This window comes from Triplophysa rosa, linkage group LG20 (genome assembly GCF_024868665.1).
Source record: "Triplophysa rosa linkage group LG20, Trosa_1v2, whole genome shotgun sequence".
NCBI lineage: Eukaryota > Metazoa > Chordata > Actinopteri > Cypriniformes > Nemacheilidae > Triplophysa > Triplophysa rosa.
In genome coordinates, this window is record NC_079909.1 from 5,709,135 (window position 1) to 5,728,959 (window position 19,825).

At 37.9% G+C, this 19,825-nt stretch overlaps 1 protein-coding gene across 2 annotated transcripts in view; it reads right to left on the minus strand.

Moving 5' to 3' along the window:
* Window positions 1–16,534, minus strand: part of fhit (fragile histidine triad diadenosine triphosphatase) — a 287,951-nt gene extending 271,417 nt beyond the window's left edge. The window contains exons 1-2 of one of the 2 annotated variants that reach the window (XM_057361549.1): window positions 16,518–16,534; window positions 4,061–4,104 (exon numbers count right to left, since the gene is read on the minus strand). Coding sequence is in view for 1 of the 2 variants with exons in the window: in XM_057361550.1 (XP_057217533.1) it covers window positions 4,061–4,104; window positions 13,970–13,973 (48 nt within the window). In the remaining variant the exon portion in view is untranslated. Of the gene's footprint in view, window positions 1–4,060; window positions 4,105–13,969; window positions 13,989–16,517 lie in introns of those variants that run through there. The other variant, XM_057361550.1, reaches the window with a different exon arrangement.
* Between the last annotated feature and the right edge of the window lie 3,291 nt (window positions 16,535–19,825).

Sequence of the window (19,825 nt, forward strand, 5' to 3'; positions counted from 1 at the left end):
CTGCCCAGCCGGTATCCAGTCCGGCATCCAGTCCTACCCAGCCGGTGATCCAGCCGGTGTTTGTTTTGCGTTTTGTGTTTAATAAAGTCTTGTTTGTTAACCCCTTCACTGCCTGCCTGCATTTGGGTTCTTCCGCCATGCGCTGAGCCGTTGACAGTTTGTTTGTGTTGTTGCTTTGAAACCGTCAATAATTATTTTAATTTGAGCTGTTGATCCCATTTCACAGAAAAAGATAAGTATAGGTAAAACCATAAAAGGAGTTAAGAGCAATACAGAGGCAAAATATACAAATCGCAGATTTAACCACAAATGACAAACTCAAAATATTAGGGTGTTAAAAATATATATTTTACTGCATACTATTTCGTCCATATGATTTTAATAACAGTGAACACATGTGAGATGGAAGGAAGCTGCTTTCATAAATCATCACATGATATCAACGTATCAAATATCACATCATCAGTCATGAATCACATTAGGAGTCAATGCTGTCTTTAACCCCACACACATCACACAGTTTTCTATGGTCTAAGGATTCATAATAATACATTTGGGCCTGTGGATTTGGAATTTCAAGTCGCTTTTGCATACCAGACATGTCAACGTAAATTAGCATCCGTGAAGCATTTGTGTTTCTAGACAAACAGTGATCCTTATAAGACTTAGGGATGTTTTTGAAATATGACTGTATAGATTAAAGCTACAGATATAAAACACCTGTCAGGTAGGCTAACACAACTGAATGCCAAAAAGTGTTGAATGATTACCATATTCATGTACCATGTGCCAAGTACCTTGAAGATCATATCCTATCTCTAACAAGGGGAAATGTATACAACATAACTGAGAAAAGCACCACAGACGAGTTGGTCAAATCAGTACAACAATACACCACACATCTTATATTCACAAACATTCAAATGGCTTCTGTAGCTCAACTGGTAAAGAATGATGCTAGCAACCCAGTGTCCTGAGTTTGATTCAATGTCAAGGAACGAACTAATATGCAGTGCAAGTCATTCTGCATCTTAAACACAAAACCTGAGAAACTTAAATATCAATCTACAACCAGCCTTCATATTTTACATGATCTGTTTTTTGTAAATTTTTGTGACTGTAAAAAAGTGACTAGATTCACCTTTGTTGAATTTCTTTCACTCTGACAGATACTGTAAGAGGCTGAACATATGCTTTGTGTATTCTTGCAGTAAACAGAGAGGTTTTATGCTGGATTACGCATAAAATTGGGAAATTGCTCACAGCGGGTGATTTTAGGTCAGACGGGAATGTATAATTCAACAACGAGGAATCTATTACAAAAGCAGTGCTCTGAATCCTGTAAATAATGCTTGTACTGTTGCATCACCCAACTGTTGTTGAGATTCAATTGGCAATTACCTGGCTTTACATATATTTATATTCAGCTGTAAAATGTCCTGGTAAACACTGATGACATTAAATTGCCAAGGATCTCATGTAATAAAGCAGCATCAAACCCTGATGGCCATTCACAAATGGGGTGATGTTCTGATGTTGGGGTGCTGGGTACCTTTTTCTCCATACAGCTCAATGTTGACTTTCGTCTGCCTACAAAGAATATTGTGACTCATTCTGTGTTCGAGATACTGTCACGGTTTCCGTCTGTCCCCATGCCTGTTTTCACCTGGGTTCCCCATGGACTCCGTTTCCCATTTTATATACTCAGGATGCGTCCGAAATCCCGCGGATGGTCTACTACTTCCACCGAGATTCGTGAGTGTGTATCGGATGGACACTCATCTATCTCATGATGCCATGGGAGCTGAGCAATGGTCAAATTTCAAAAGTAAATCAAATAAATATAGCGGAAAAAAGACAGGAGCCCGTTTTTAATGTAAGTGCCAATAAATTAATTTCTCGTGATTAAATTATGTTTTTATCAACGCTCACGTATAGGATGTTGTTAATACATCATAGGTCAAAGAGCATACGGGTCACATGACCATAAAACATGGCGGACGCAGTATGTCCGAAATTTATTCATACTACACCCACTCATCCTATATAGAACGTACTGTTTTAACGGCCGATAGGTAGGTACTTCAAATTCAGTACGTTCTGTCACAATATGCGATTTCGGACGCAGCCTCAGTCTTGTTCTCGTTGTCAGATCTCTGTTTTGTATTGCTTAAAGTGTAGTGTTCTAGTTGTTTAATAAATATAGCTCTATTTGATCTGCATCTGGTGTTCTCTGTGGCGTTCCCTGACAGATACCTTGGATTTAGTATATTTCCCACCTTAACCCAGAAATAATTTCTGGAATGGCGCTGTTTTAATAAATACTTGTTTTAATGTTATTGAATCAAGATGTTACTTCCGGGTTTGTGATGGGAAATATCCCAAATCTGAGTAGTCTTGAACGCAGCATTATTTACACCCAATAAAAGTTTCACAAAATCTTAACAGCCACAATAACACTGTCAAGTCTTGCGTTGGTTACGCAACATACATGTTGAAGTGTAGTCATGGCTGACATGATAGTACTGTGAAATTTTAGTTGTTTTAAAGAAAGAATTTTTGTTGTTTTTTGTGTTCTACGGAAATGTGACCCTGCCTCTGAAATCCAGGAAAATCGTAAAATTAAAGGTGCTTCATGATCTCATAGAAGAACCTTTTTAGTCTAGATGGTTCCATAAAGAACCTTTACCATCTGAAGAACCTTTCTGTTTCACATAAGGTTCTTTGTGGCGAAAAAGGTTCTTCGGATTATAAAAAGGTAAGAAAGAGAAGGTTATTTAAAGAACATTTGACTGAATGGTTCTTTGTGGAACCAAAAATGGTTCTTCAACACTCTTAAAAATAAAGGTGCCTTAAAAAGTTCTTCACAGCGATGCCATATACAAGAACCAAAGAACCATTCAGTCAAAAGTTCTCTAAAGAACCATCTTTTTCTTACTTTTTATATCTGAAGAACCTTTTTTACACCACAAAGAACCTTTTGTGAAACAGAAAGGTTCTTCAGATGTTAAAGGTTCTTTATGGAACCAAAAGGTTCTTCTATGGCATCGAAGATCATTTTGAAGCACCTTTTTTAAGAGTGTATGGCATCACTTTGAAGAACCTTTTAAGAACTTTTATTTTTAAGAGTGCATGCAATGTGTGTTTATTGCTGTAAATGATAGATTACGTGATATTAATGTGACATACACTTTTGTTTATTACATACTGAATTGAATGATTTTATTATTAATTCCAATTTATTCCAACGTTGATTTCAATCTTTGACATGGCCTTACTCAGTCAATATTGAAGATATCAAGGTTATATTTTCACAGAATGGTCTTTAAATTATGTAGAATGATTTTGTGTAGAAAAGACTAATTCACAAAAATGACTTTAGCTGCGTTTTCACAGGCCGGGTCACAAATAATATGCTCCTCTGGTCAGCACAATCAATCTTGCCTCATTGACTAAAGTTCAAGATCACCTCTGACTCCAGTTCATACTGTACTTTAACCACCCTACACTGTGTAAACTGTCTATTATACATATTGTTTGTTATTTATTTGAGCTGTCTATAACTGTAAATTGGTAAATGAGATCAAATTTAGTGACCGGTTTATGTACCATCTATCATCAGTCTCTTTGAATAAGGATGTCCACCTGACTGAAAAAAAGACAAAAGGCGAAGAGCGAGCAGCCTGTGTTTAATACTCAAAAACAGAACAACAGAAATAGTATTTCATTCTTATAAGCCCTCGTACCGCAGTCTTCTGGGAATAAAGCAATACATGCTGTTCTCTGAACAGCTGATAAGTCTCTGCGTAGCACGACCGAAGACTAAATGAACAAAGCGTAATACAACCAGCGACAGCATCCAGAAACGTCTGCTGGGCTCATTTACTGCTCCTCACCTCTAACAAACCATTCGTCTAGCGTGTGCTATCGCTTCTCCTACTTGTTTTATCTGTAATCAACTTGCTTACAAGTCCCTCAAATAAAAAAGCAGCGAGGAAAAGAAAAAAATCAATGGACCCAGCTGATTTCATTGTCAAAGCCATGCAATAAATACACTTACCTTAAGTTTTCGCTCGGCTCGTGCGATTAATGAGGAGGGAGAATCTAAAACACACAGAAATGAAACAACACAGTGTTAACCAGAACAACTGTGTTCATTATTAGTCCGTCAATATGCCCGTGTAGTTTTTGTAACGTACCCGCGCATTCGGTTTCTATATCGTAAAAGAGCACCTAGTTTAGCACAGCTTTATGCAAAATCTTCCCTGATAGCACACTCCATCTGGCTTACGTCTATTTGACGTCTGCATTTACATCTGCAATACATAGTTTGCTCATCTGCAATACGTCTCGGAGACATCTGTAATACGTCTGCTAAAGATCTGGACATCTGAAAAACATCCGCTGTGTAAAAACATCTGCTAAACATCTTAGAAAGAGCAGTTTTACATCCATTCTAAATCATAAACATCTTACAGACATCTTATAGATGTCTATATGACGTAGACGTCTCCGAGACTTATTGCAGATGAGCAAACATATAGCAGATGTAAATGCAGACGTCAAATAGACGTAAGCCAGATGGAGTCGACATAGAATTTGATGCTTACATAAGTGTACTTGAAAAAACTTTATACCTACCCCTTTTCTTTTTAAACAGACATTGAAACACCACAACGCATGTTTTATGCATGGTCGCTGATGGCAGGTTATAGCTGTTTTGTTTTACCACGCACAATAATTACACCCACCGTTCTCTCAAACATCAGCTTGAATGGTGCATCTCTGACCTTTAACGTCTGTTATTTTTAAACGTTTTAATTTTTGAACGTGGGCTGAACTTCTTAAACAATTAAAACTGAATCCATCTCCACCGCCGGGCGAATCAAATATTTACGAGTCGACTACCTTAATGTTTTCTCGGCTCTCGGCAGTGTCAGAGACGGCCAAATGCGATATGACAGAGCTGAGAAACGCTGTCCTTATGAGAGGAGTTATACAGACGAGGAGAGACAACTTTATAACGTGTTTTGTGCCTTCTAATGAGTCTGTCATTCTTGCACTTGCGAACAAATAAAACAAGGCAAAACAATGCAACACAAAGGAAGAGATTTCTGAAGGACAGTGTGATGTATAAGAGATATTTCACTGGTAAAATACTTTCCTAGCCAAAAGACAGCTATACACTCTTAAAAATAATGCTGCTACAAAAGGCTTTTCTCAGCGAGGCCATACGAGAAACATGTTCAGTCTTTCTCTCTTTTAGAACCTCTTTCTACAACAAAGACACTTTTATGAAACAGAAAGGTTCTTTGGATGTTAAACATTCTTTATTAAACCATTCTGCCAAAAAGTTCTTTGGCAGCATGGCACCTTTATGTTTTTAAGAGTGTTTGAATGCTCTTTGTCGAGTTCATTTTGGACACACAAATAACTGGAATCTTACTGCATCACGTCTGGTTAGAACACATTCTTAAAGAGGCCTTGGAGCAGAAAATAAAATAAAATGCTGCATGCAAAAAAAAGCTTATTTCAGCAGAATACACTACACTACTAGTATTATACTACTTTTAAATGGCTTTTGACATCAATCTCAAGCTATAAATGGCCAAACCCTGGATCCAAAATGTTAACTTTTGGGCTATTTAGCGACTCTGTTTGATGTCACCAATGTCACTGAAATAATGCGCTTAAGCTTTAAGGAAACTTGATATGATAGAAAATAAGAGTGCATCTCAAAAAGTCAATGTGCGAGTAAATCTAGACATGGGATTTTTATAATAGCAATGCATAATGCATCATTACAGGGAAACCTGAGCGAATCTAAGCTACATGTTTGTGTGACCCTGAGGATGAGACTAAGGCTTGATGGAACATAAGCCCAAGCGTCCTCGCCCCACCACATCTTAAGAGGACACATTCGAGTCAAGGCAAAAATCCATTTATCAAGACAACGTAGGAGACACCCGGCGGGACGGCGTAGACGCGATCTGGCAATAGATCTGACTGACTGGCAGAGACCGGCTATTACAGAGACTGTTCCAAGACCCGAGGGAAGACGACGACCTTTTTTTGGTACTCGTTTTTTGTTTTTCTCTACGACAGGATGTCCCGAAGGTGACAACTGAGGGAACGTGAGGCGACCGAAAGTGTCGGTAATTAAAAGCATTGATTAAACCGACGGAAAGAGGACGAGCAAAGAGATGAAATCAAGGTTCCCGAGGATGAACAGTGGTGGAATCACAACACATAAGTCTGAAAGACTCTGAAGACGCAGCAAGAAATTTATGTCCCGCTTCGTTGGCATGTCATGACACAAGCTTTCATATAATTGAGAAGACTTTGAATGTACCTGAAATATATGAGGTGCTTGTATTTTACAGGCTGTTGAGGAGCTCAGATATCACTATAGCAAAGAAAAGGTTACTGCTTTAAAAGAACATGTATTTATACAACCTGCTTTTATGAGCAATATTGATCTGGGTATTTGTAATCTCAGAGTCCAAGCCTACAGGCTATTAAACTTCAAAAAAACATGTAACCTCCGCTCTTGAGTTGGATAAACTAAACTAAAAACAACTCTGCACTGCTTTCTTTCCTTTGCTAACGGTTTTAATTGAGCCCAAGCACAACCACCAAAAGTGTCAAGAGGTTTCAAGACGCTTGATTTTTTTTGTCATGTGTTTACACATAATGCGGAATATTTCAAACGCCTTAAGCCTTTTATACAGCCAACAATTTTTAAGCACACTTCATTTTAGTCTTTTACACTTATGCTGTGTTCACACCACACTCGCTCTATATTACTTGAGGGTTTCATTCGCATGAGTGACGCGTTAAACATTATGCAACGGCGAGTGTCTTCACACGTCCGGACATGTCTAAGCAGATGTTTCAATCAGCTCTTCACGCAAATTTCACTGCGTGGAAAATGCGAGTGAGACAAATAACGCACGTTGCCGGCAATCGTGGCGCCCAATTCGCATCACCCGGCAAGTATACACGTCTATTCGCGTCTTTGCATTGACTTTGTATGTAATTTACTTGCGCAAATGGTTTAATTTGCTCTTGGTGTGAACACACAGTCATTACGTAACTAAGTAGGTCCATTAAAACTCCAAACTTTACCAATAGAAGTTACGTTTGAAATAAGGTTATCTGATTTGAAAAGGTGTACGTGAAAAACACGTTACAACACTACAGACAAATAAACATTCTTGTACCCTTTTTTCGCTTTACAAAAGCAAAAACATATTCAAGGCCGGACTTAGCATTGGGCTTAACTGGGCTACAGCCCATGGCCCCGCCCTTTACGGGGCCTCGCATGCACTCATTTATTTGATTTGTTTAGTAACATGCCAGTCATTTTATTTTCCATTTAAAGATTGTTCATTGGTCTAGCACGATTTAATAGTACCGCCATATGTAAGGAACAATGTTGTTTAATTGGCTAAACTATCCGTCAGTCATGTTGGAGTTTTTGACAGAGTGCTGGAATTGAGACTAACTTGAAAAGACAGGATTAGAACAAAAACATTTCCACCAGAAGATGAACGACCTTGATCAAGCTTTGGCGAGAATTAGATAAGATTCAGCATTGGCATTCATTGTGTACGAAAGAGAAGGTTTTGTGAAGAACTCTGGCCTTTATGGAGTGGCGGAGGTTTAACTAAAGCACAGTTTACAGCTATTAAACAATATATCTGACAGATAAAGAGTTTTTAGCAGTTCAAGGATTTTGAACTTTATGCATAGTTGCAAACCTCTGACAAAACCATGAATGCCCTTACTGTACATTTTACTGTACTTTTTTGTCCAAGAAAAGGGGTGTGTGTGTGTGTGTGTATCTAGCTCTATTTAACTTTGTTGAAATTAGTTTTAGTGGATATATGACGTCACACATAGTTGAAAAATAATGTATAAAACAAAATGTATAAAAACAAGCCAGTACTCGTAAATTGTATAAGATATGTTTAGCAAAAACTGAGAAAAAAATGTGTGCGTTATCGCCAAGGAATATGCGCTAAAATAAAAAACTTCCTGAAAGACAGTTTGACTGTCAGAAGAAAAATGCAAATAAATTAGTCTACAGCAGTCTCAAAATGGCATATGTGGATAAATATTTCATATTCAAATAATTATTAAACATTAATCATATTACATCAAAACACCTGTGGTGGATTCATGTCAGTGTTTCCCACAATACCAGCATATCATTAAATCTGAATTATATAAAAAATGTTTACAAGAAAAGGTTGGTTAGAATCTTAAAAAAAACAATACACAAATTAACAAACAAACTACAGTAGATGTGAACAACTCTTCTGGCTGAGCTTATGGTTCATATGGAAACATCAAAGCTTAGGGTATGATTTAGACAGTGTAAACATGTTGTCCAAATAAAGTCCAATTTCACGTCAGAGTCACGCAAGTGGTTGTGTGAGTTTTGATTTTTTTTTTAAGGGGGCGGGGCCAATCTATATTTTTCAGTTGAAATGTCCTCAACATATTAAACAATGCTGCTTGTTCCAAGGTGATTCACTGGGTCTTTAAGTCTTTAAATAATGTTAGGTTCAGTATAGTCCTCGGGTGGTAAAGCCTTTTTCCTGCCTAAAGACGCATCTCATGCTGCACAATTTCACATCAAATTGTCTGTCTGTCTCTTTCAGCCTGACATGAAAATACAACAAACTAATCTAAACTTCGAAACAGCTCTATAGTCATTAAGTGGCTGACAGGAGAAGTGTGTGAGGGGGGAACATAAGTCCTCTAATGGAGAGAGAAGTCCCATCACATCACCATCAACAGCACAACACAACACAACACACACAAACACCGTTCACGTTCACTCCAAAAGACAATCGCTCAGGCGGAACACTAAGAGCAACGGTATTTACTCAACACAACTACATGGCGACCTAATTTGGTCAGATCATATTTGCGTTACATTTCAATTAATATATTATCAATATAATGAGTGTATTTTTCCATTATCAGAATAAGTAATGAATACATGCTAAGGAATATAATTAGCCAGGCTCCGCTGCATTTATTGCCTGCGGGTATGCAGTCTCGACGTGATAAAGTAAAGTGGCATTTACTTGGGTTGAAACTTCCTGTCATTGCTCACTGTGGCATGACAATGGCACCAGCTGTACGGGGTAATGCACAAATATGACAATGAAGCAGTCTGCAAACAATTCAGTCTGTGAGGACACACTGTACAGAGACATTAAAAGCTTTGGTTTAAAAAAATTTGCCAATATAAAATGTAGATAAATAACTACAGACTACAGCATGGGTCACAAAACAACTTGAAAGAAGGGAGGGCTCATAATTCTAACCCACCAAACCAATGAGTTTTATGCTATTATGGTATACATACGCATAACTTAACATACAAAGCCTATTGGGCTGGCATTTTGAGATCAAAGTGAAGAGACTAGATCTATGAATTTAGTGCTACAGTAGTCATTTATTCATTGTTTGAAAAGATATTAATGGTGATAAGACAAAAGTCACTTATACAACACATAGTAAATGAGATCACAAATGGTCAAAACAGGTAGAACATACATTTGATCCCTCAAAAAAGCAGGTCTCTTTTGTTGAACTGATTTATTTTTTATATAATAATTATTTTTAGCAGGACCTCTGAAGCTCCATCAGGTTGGATGAGGAACGTCAGTGCACAGCCATCTTCAGATCTCTCCAGAGATGTCCAAGTCTGGACTCTGGCTGGGCCACTCAAGGACATGCACAGAGTTGTCCCGTAGCCCCTCTTTTGTTATGTTGGCTGTTGGAAGATGAACCTTCGCCCCAGTCTGAGGTCCGGAGTGCTCTGGAGCAGGTTTTCATCAAGGATGTCTCTGTACATTGCTGCATTCATCTTTCCCTTGATCCTGACTAGTCTCCCAGTTCCTGCTGCTGAAAAACATCCCCACCTCATGAGGCTGCCATCACCATGCTTCACTGTAGGGATGGTATTGATCAGGTGATGAGCGGTGCCTGCTTTGTTCCAGACATGACGCTTGCTATAAGCCAAAGAGTTCAATCTTTGTTTCATCAGACCAGAGAATTTAGTTTCTCATGATCTGAGAGTCCTTCAGATGCCTTTTGGCACACTCCAGTTGGGCCGTCATGTGCCTTTTATCGAGGAGTGGCTTCTGTCTGACACGCACAGAGGACACGGTATCCTATTGGAACAAAATGAAAAATGCCGCATTCGTCACCAGAACTTACGACACGCCTGCGTCATTTGCCGGAAAAACAAGCTTCTGGTTCAAGGCACAGCCGAGGTGTGACGGAAGCTAGACATTATCATTAATAGCGTTGTCAATATGGATATTTCTCTCAAACAAACGCATCGATTTGCTTCAGAAGACCTTTGTTAAGACCACGGAGCCGTGTCGAGCCGTTCTTTGATCGATGGATGCACTTTTTGGAGCTTAAAAAAATTGTTCTACCCATTCTACCACTTGGAAGGGTACTTGGTATTATAACTCCGACTGCATTATTCTTCAAGAAGAAAGTCATATTCAGTTAGGATGCCTTGAGGGTGAGTAAAACATGGGGAAATGTTGTTTCTTGGCTGAAATATCCTTTTTAAGAGATCATTATTAACCCACCAAGGCTCTGAAACCCATTTGGACTCTTGTCATTAGCTGCTTTCACAAATACAGTCTTTAGTGATCAGTAAATAGCAGTTAACAGATCATGCATGCTTGCATGAAAAGCACGTACTGGTAAAGTCATTCTGGTTATTTTTATGGTAATTTACCGGGATTATGTGAAGTTTAGTTTCTTAAACAAGGTCATATCTAGGACGCTTTCAAGCCACTAAAATATCTATGTAATGTGCTACAGAGAAGAACACAAACCAGTACGCAACTGGCACAAAAGCCCTCTTCACCCATATCTGCAAGAATTTACATGATTAGACGCAACATGCAAAAAAATGATGCAATGCAAGAGGGCAAGAAGTCACGGCACTGGAAAAACAAGCCAGAGATATTGACTGATTCTTTCATGTCCCCTGGCAAAAGGACAAGCAAAGATTGTGGACTTCCATCATTTCCCATGTCTGCTAGTCCCTCAAGACCCTGTAATCCTTTTCACCATGACCATCAGATCTACTATTTCCTCTCTCTCTCTCGCTCTCAGCATGTATCTGGAGCTCATATCCGTTGACTTAGGCATTGGAAGTAAAAGGAGACGCATGTTGACATGATTTGGGATGGGAGCTCTTTGTATTTTGTGGGATTAAAGGAGATCTAGAGGAACATTGCAGTAAAGATGGAGCTGGTTGTCTTTGTAGCTTTGCCACTGTCTCTGCCATCCACTTAGCCTAATGCTGGGCCTGGCATCACAACAGCACACACAAAGAGCTATTAAAGGACAGCGAGTACTACAATACAGTACATTTCAAACCAACACAAAGTCCAAACAACCCCATTTACTTTTCCAAAATGTTCTTGGACTTGTTGTACCCCATATCAATCACTTCATGTAGAAGAACATTTAAGTAATCACATTCTGCTATCAAAATATAACAGCTTGACTAAGAACCTCCTTAAAGATGGGTACTGTTTCAGGAGGTGAGTAGTTCAACTGCAAACACAGGTCGGGCTTGATTCTGGTGTGGAACGCCCACTTTCACAATCGAATCAATTTCTGATTGATCAAACCAAGTCCTGCCCTGCATGGTTTTTACATTGACAATCCAGTTTCACTCAGAAATTGAAACATTATGATGTGAATGGTTTGTAAATAGGCATGTGCCGGTATCACATTTTCATGACAATTGCAGAGCCTTTTATCATGGTGTACGGCAGGAGTGTTCAACTACTTTTCTTTGAGGGCCAGATTCCAAAAGTATAAATAGGATGCGGGCCAGTTTTTTACCATATCTTCATTGCTTCTGTTATTTCATGTTTCTGTTATTTATTGCATTTTGTTCATTTTATACGTTACTTATAGGTCATATATTAAAACATGCACACAAATATTGCATCCGGCATTTGTGCTCTTTCATGATATTTAATTCAAATGGATATTGTCTTTTTATTTTTATTTTATATTCCTTGTAGGTTTAGTTTACTCAAAAATAAAATTGCTGTTAATTTATTCACCACTGTTTTTTCAAGAAGACAGCCTATTTATGAAGATATTTGGTTGAATTAATGAAAGTCAAATCAATGAAAGTCAAAAACCATCTCCAGAAAACTCTCTCTCCTCACACTGTGAACCTGAAAGGCAGAAATAAGACCCGAGAGTGGGTCTTCATGTAAATGTAAGAAAGTTTGAACAGAGAGGAGTTGATATTCCTGCACAGTTGAGATCTGCCTTTCCTCCCCTGCTGCTCCGCAAACCTGACCTTTGACCTCAGTGCCGAGAAGAAACCTCACTGTCACAGTGGCCGTTCTGATCCAGACTAGAGCTCCTGACCCTCAAGAACAAGGTGACAAAATCAGACTTTCAAGGGTGTGTACGTCCCGTCATCAATAATGAACACTCTTCTTTTTGCTCTCCTCAATCTGCCCCCATCCACCACCAAGAGAGAAAAGACTGACTGAGCAGAGCAAGCCTTTAACCTTTAAAGGTCAAGGAAAAGAAGCCCCCTATCAGCTGAAATCAAGGGGACATGCGGCTGAGAGACGGGGAACTCTGGGGAACGTCAAGGAAGAAGTTAAGAAGAGAGCAACTGAAGGTGTGTGCCGTCAATCAAAGCTACACAGCCTTATACTGTAGGTTTGTATTAGATAGACATTAAGACTTTCAAGACAATGAAAACGTTTTATGCGCTGTGGTCATTGGTTTACACAACTGCGTTTTGGGAAAACACTTTTTGAAAAGGAGTTTGTGCCGTTGTTGGTTCAATACGTTATCGTCTCCATTGTACACTACAATAACGCAAATTTGTAAAAACAGTGACATCATGCACATGCATATTACATGTTCAGTCTACAGGCATGCGAGAGTATTTGACAACAGTCATCGTTCGTCCCAAAATCCAGTCTTTGCTCGATGCTTTTTCCATCTTGATTGTTTGTATTCACTTAGAAGAATGTATATGTGCGGAACTGCAGTTTTTTACAAAATCACATTGACAGCTACTGGCCTGGTATAAGTAATACGACATTTTAAGTTGTTTTACGGATCGGTGCAGTGAACGTGGATAGTTTTCACAATGTTGTCTTTTGTATGCAGAACTTTAAAATATACACAAAGGAAAACTTTTTTGTTTTTAGTACAAAGTTGTTTTGTGAATGTTTCCTATTATGAAAAATATGCCTTGGATGACTAAATAGTCTAAGTTACTTTGTAAGGACAGCTGGGAAAGTAACAACCACCAAGTTGACATTGAGACCACTTGGTGAAAAAAGCAACAATAAACATTAAAATAGTACAAGTAAAATTAAAGTACAATATGTAAGATTTTTGCATTAAAACCTGCAGAAAACACATCATCCCAATTGTTTCCAACAACGTTTAAATCCAGAGAAATACGCAATTTTAACTAGTGTAACATCCCTCCTTATTGTGTTGCCTGTCAATGGTGTCATGTTTGCGTTATCTTCAGTTTTCACTTTTAGTGCCGTAGAAATCACAGGTATACAGCGCAGATTGATTTTTGGAAAGAAAACACCACCACAACTTGTTTCAAGTAGACTTTAAAGCGCAAAAAATTAGAGTGAATGCCGAAAAATGTGTTTGCATTTGAACTGCATTAGAATCAAACCAAGTGGGAATCTGAATTGCAAATAATTTAACGGTGTTGGTGAAATTAATTTGCTTATGTAAACATCAGACCATCACACTATCAAATCCACAAACCGTTTCAATCATGCCTTTCAAAATGTGGGTGTCTGAAACTGACCCGAGATCAACCATTTTGACAGTAAAGTGGAACATCAAAAACAAACTTCAAAACGGAGCCACGTCAGACATAACAGACAAAAGATCTGACCCATCCGAAAGCTCCATCACGCATGGTCCAATCGTCATGAACATCCAGAGGCTGAGAGCCAAATACAGGATCTGTGCCTGTTCAATTATACATGAAGCAAACAGAATCAAATCAATTAGGTATTGCTGTGGCATGAATGAATGGTGCATAATTGATGCCGCACTCCTGCATTATACATATCTGTCTGCAAATCTCCACGTACCCCTCCGCAAGGGGGTCAAGGGGCACAGAAACCAAATTTCACCACTTTATTCATTTAATCCACTCATTTGCATTGACACGACCTGGACTCCGGTTGAAAATCATCTCTAGGGGTTTCCGGTTTTAACATTAACAAAGAACAAAAGGGTACTCCAAATCCCACAGTGTAGAAATGGCTGGAAATTTCCATCAATGTCAAGATATTAACTGCGTCATCTGAGGAACACGAGGCTATGATCAAATTTGGGTGAGAAAACTCAATACTGGAAAAAAGGCTGCAAGACTGCAGGAAAGTTGACTTTTTGGAGCAGTCGGGGGACGGCGGTCATTAGTGGGTGTATGAGGGCGAGATGAGGTGAGGGAGACATTTTGGGGTTTATTTTTCTCTATATTCTCAGGGCTTCTAGACAGATGGCAGACATTAAAAGAAGGAGTCATGTGACATCTCTCAACCGCACCGCTGAGATGGAGGTAATTAAAATACATTTAATCAAGTTAGTCTAATGAAAAATGCAGCTGGACACCCTGCTCAACCTTCTGCTCCTACTTTATAATTGTTCACACCTTTATATATGGCAACTTCTGGCTGGAAAGTTCACTCGCAATATGCTTTCTGTATATAGGCTCTACATAGAAACACTTACTTTGGTTTTGCCAAGTAGAAAAGGATCCAATTAAAGCTTGTACACACCGGGACGATAATCGCACGTGCTTATTGGCAGCGTTTTTCAAGGATTTTTTCGACGTTCATACCCAAATGATTTTCACTGGTGATGAGCTGAGTGAACGTGCAAATTCCCTCCCTGATATAGATGGCGCTTAATGAAAAACAGAAACACCCCCCAGTACACAAGGTGGTGCTGCGCAACTTCATGCTTCTGACACTCGCTTGTCACACAGAACAAGAATTCATCTTGCTTCCACTTCGTCAATGTGTGCTCGGCAAGACCATTTTGTGCTTGAGCGCCACCAAGTCGTGTTTTACTGTAACTTCAGCAGCTCCAGGGCACGTGAACAAAAGCGCCAATCTCATTGGTCGGCCAGTTTTTAACGAAAAAAAAAATGACGCTTTTACGCCTGCCGTTTTGCACGCTGCTTGTGCACACTCACATTGGCGCCCTTTGTTTTATCACGAGGCATTAAACGTCGACGATAAATGCGCGCAATTATCTTCCCGGTGTGGACAAGCCTTTAGAGAGAAATTCTGTTTTATATTGCAATTAAGTACTTTAGGAATATTACGACTCAGACGTTTATAAGCCATACTACTTGCAAAATAATTTTGGTTAGAAAAATGGATGCATTCATATATTTTTATGTTTCTTATATACTTTTAGCACTGGTGCAAAGAATGAAAAGATTTTATGATTTTAGTATTTCTCTTTTTAGTATGCTGTCATAGACCATAACGGGCAATGTAGTTTGTCACTATCCGTTGGTTCATAAATCTACTACATGTTATATTCTGTATGTCAGTACAAAAAAGTGTACAGTTAATATTAAGAATCACCGAATTATGTTCAATAAACATGAATTATTAATCGCTTACTAAATTATGAATGTCCTAAAAACAACACAGACTTTTGCAACCAAAAATTAAACATTTTCAATAATACTACATAACATGTTTAATGTGAAGTTAAATGAATGTCTTAGAAAGATCCCACATTAAAAGTAGATCATAATTTGAAACTTACATGTTAGCATATGAGTCCATTTACAGGTTATAAAGAGAGATTTCAGACTAACGCAAATATAAAATTGAGGGAAATTCTAAACAGCAGTTCTGCACCCTTGAAGCACACAGCAGGAAACAAAAAACGAGAGTAAGTTTCAATGGCAAAACACTATTGTATGTCTGTGTTAATGTAGTAACATCTAAAAAGTACAGTATATTTGTGGTCAAAACTACAGTATTGTTCGTATGGATACAGTAGCCTACAAACAGTTTGTGGAGGTGCGTAACGTTCTGACTGAAAAGTAATTTATTCAAATGTGTTGCATACTTTACAGACGAGACTGTAATGCCCTGCATCCTTAAAAGTACTCACTTCAAGCGGTCTGCCCTTCGTAGTGTACAGACAGAGCACAGGGATTCTCACTTAAGATAAGAATTCGCCCAGAGCTGACATGTCACATGCGCCGAATCACTAACGTTAACTGATCTCTATGTTATATACAAAATAAATCGTTTGCATACACCCAACGCGCAGTCGACATAACACATCTATCAACATAACATAACATCCTTTACAAAAACATCGCATTGTTGACAAACAGTTGTGTTAAAGAGCTCACACTGTCATACTGACAACCAATGGCATCAACACAGAACACATGTACTCACCTTCCGCGTCGATGAGGCAAGCGACGACGCCGCGTGGGATTGTGGGAAACGAAGTTTTTCATGCTGCAGCTGGAGCGGTTTGTGACGGATCACTAAACTACATCCCCCAGTAGTAATTGCTGCAGCTAGCTGCATTTATGTTGTGAAGCTTCGTTTTATATTATATTAGCTATGGTTTTCTTAATATTTTGTTACAATACATGAGCATTAATTAAACACTTAGTTAAACCCACCAAAGACTAAGATTTTGTGCTAATTTAAAAAGAGTCAAATATTGTGTGCCAGCAGCTGCAAAGTTGATGATGCTTTTTATAGCAATGAGTAATACGTTTGCAGTAAAGCAAATTCGTTTTTTATACCACATGAGAGATTAAGAGCCGACATTTAGTTTAAAAAATCTCATGAATAGAATATTTCACGTTTATCTGTTGCTCGTTCTGCACCAATGATGGTGATATTGATTTACTGTCAAGCAGATGTTGGATAAATGCAACAACATCTGGATATTACAGGGTAACTTATCATAAAACTCCACTCATATTGCTAACAGCAACTCCTCCACCAGCAGCCATGCCATTGTTTTTTTACATTAATATATTAATTCAAATGGCTCCGAGAGCAACTCAAATATATGTCAACGTTTATATGGATTCCTGGAAGGCAAGCAATAAAAATAACAATTGCTGAGGAAGCATTCTTGTTTAAAATGAAAATAAATCAATGTAACGATTTTCTGACTTAGCCAAAAAGGTCTTAATTTAATAGTAAATAATCATTCGAAACAGTGTTTAATAACAGAAATATCCGTTTGGGTCCATGTCAAAATGCTCCGCAGTGCACTAAGTTACTTTAAAAGAATATGGCCACTGATTTTTTACCTTAATTATAAAAGCTGATGCTAAACTACAGCGCTGTCTGTTTGATTGACACCAAAGAATGATTATACTAATTTCAGCTGTGTGTGGCCTGCCATGTTTGGTTAAGCATAGACGAGGTGGATTCTATAAGACAGTCTCTATTTTTCCCATGTCAAGGACATTCTTCTTTGTTTTCAGACAGTAAGTCAAACAAATTGAGCATTTATGTAAACAGCAGTGGGTTAGAAGCCTCTGCAGGAAACTCTGAAAACTTCTTGAAGAATAACTTTGAAATGAAATAAAAGAGTGATGAATGATGTGCTTAAAGTTGACAGTATTCCAAGGCTCTGACGCATGACAGTTTACTACATAACATGCCCGATTAGTCTTTTGATAGTAGATGTTTTTATTTAATAAATTATTGTGTTACCCAAAACACAACTGTTAAATCTTTGCTGTTTTTTATTTATTTTTAGCTTGTTTTTGAAGATTCAACATTCTAATGACTTGGAACAATGTTTACCGGGAATGAAATAAAAGGTGGTGAAATTGTGTAGTTTTCATTTGTAATTGTGTAGTTGAAATAATTTATTAAAAAGGAGTGAAAATAAATAATTTTACTTATCCTAATATCACTCCAAACCCAAAAAGAAAAAATATTGTTGACTCTACTCTTTTCAATACAATAAAAGCAAAAAATAAATGCCACAAATAAGAATAAAGTATATAAAGGTAATCCATATGCTGTGTGTTCTATAATCCAGATCTTCTAAAGCCAATAGGTTTGTGTGAGGCACTGAAATTCCCTGAATCTTCCTTCAGCCTCCATCACTCTTCCACATGTTCAACCTTGGAACATCATGGTCCTCAATGAGAGACGCAAGAACTAATGTCATTGACGTAAAATCTGGCCTGACATCCATGAGTGAACTGTTCTGTTAAACTGCAGCAGTCTGTGTGTGTGGGGGGGATACATGTGAGACCTTACTGTATTTGTTCACAGCACTGCAGAGAGAAACAACATTCTTGAAGTGTAGGCTGAGAGGTAGAAAAAAGCTGATAATGACAAACATGCACATCATATCTGTAAGGACAACTTCGGTCTATAGTCAGCACACAGTACAGTACTGCTGCAAAACTATGTCAAACTGACATGTCTATTTTCTTCTTTCGATATAATTGTTCATCTTGTTTATCTCAATTGTTTACATCTTCAAGCTCTTTTTTAATATATGTACAATGTCAATAACTACTTAGTGGAATCTGCATTAAGAAATTATTTGTAGCTATTAAAAGAATATTGTGTTCTGCATGGCCGGCACACTTCAGTTCAGGAGCTGTGGAGGAGGAAACAATGGATAAGCACAAACATAAAGGACATAATCAATAAATTCAAAAATATATTGTTACTTTGTTTTTATTATGAAATATATGAAATGCAATATATAATGCTAAAAAATAATAAAAGGGAAATCAGACTTGTGTGCCAACTTGCCCTAATTTTACCTTGCCCCAAGCATGCAGTGTAAGGCCATTTCCACCAAGAAACAGACATCACTGACTCCCCTATAGACCGCTTCAAAGGCAGCAACATAAACAAATGTTATGTGGCCCAAACTTAAATTCCAGTAAACCTTCGTAAAGACTAAATAACTGTTGAATAGTTTTAAATAAATGTATTATAATTAGTACACAATAAAATATTACTATGAAATAATGTTAATATAAATTAAATTAAAAAAAAGTTTATATATTGTTTATAACCAAACACAGAACGGAAGTTAATGTCGGGACAGCGCGTGCAAACTGATGAAACATCTACAGGTGTACTCAAAACCTAAAACAAAAAAGTAAAAACAAACAATAACATTAATAGACATTCACGTTATTTTCCATTTGTGTCATTAATCCGTTAAACTGCATGATATGCTTTTGAATAAGAATGTATGAATGACCGGAGTTCAGTCCCAAAACTCATTTACAGTTACAGACAGGGCAAAGTTTACACAACTTATTCATGTATGCCTAGAAAACTTTCAAAGGAATCCCACATTGCCCACCATCTATCTTCTCTTTAACAGTGATTGTACTTTTGAAAAAAAGTGAAAAATGAAAAAAGTGAAAAAGATAGGCTAAAAAATTATAAAGAAAAAAAGGACAAAGTCTGCATGTTTTATTAATCTATACAGCCAATGAAACAAACAAAGTAAATAAATAAAAATACCCTATTAGTATCGAAATAATTATATCTTTGGTTATAAGAGATAAAGGAAAAAGAAAAGGGAGCGCGCATTTGTGCACATACAGACAACGGCCGCAGTCGGCGCTAGGATCCAGCGGAAAGCTCGCTTACTCTCTCGAGTCCTCTCTCTCTCTCTCTCTCTCTCTCTCTCTCTCTCTCTCTCTCTCTCTCCCTCTCTCTCTCTGTTTTAAAGTCTCTGCCAGACTTCG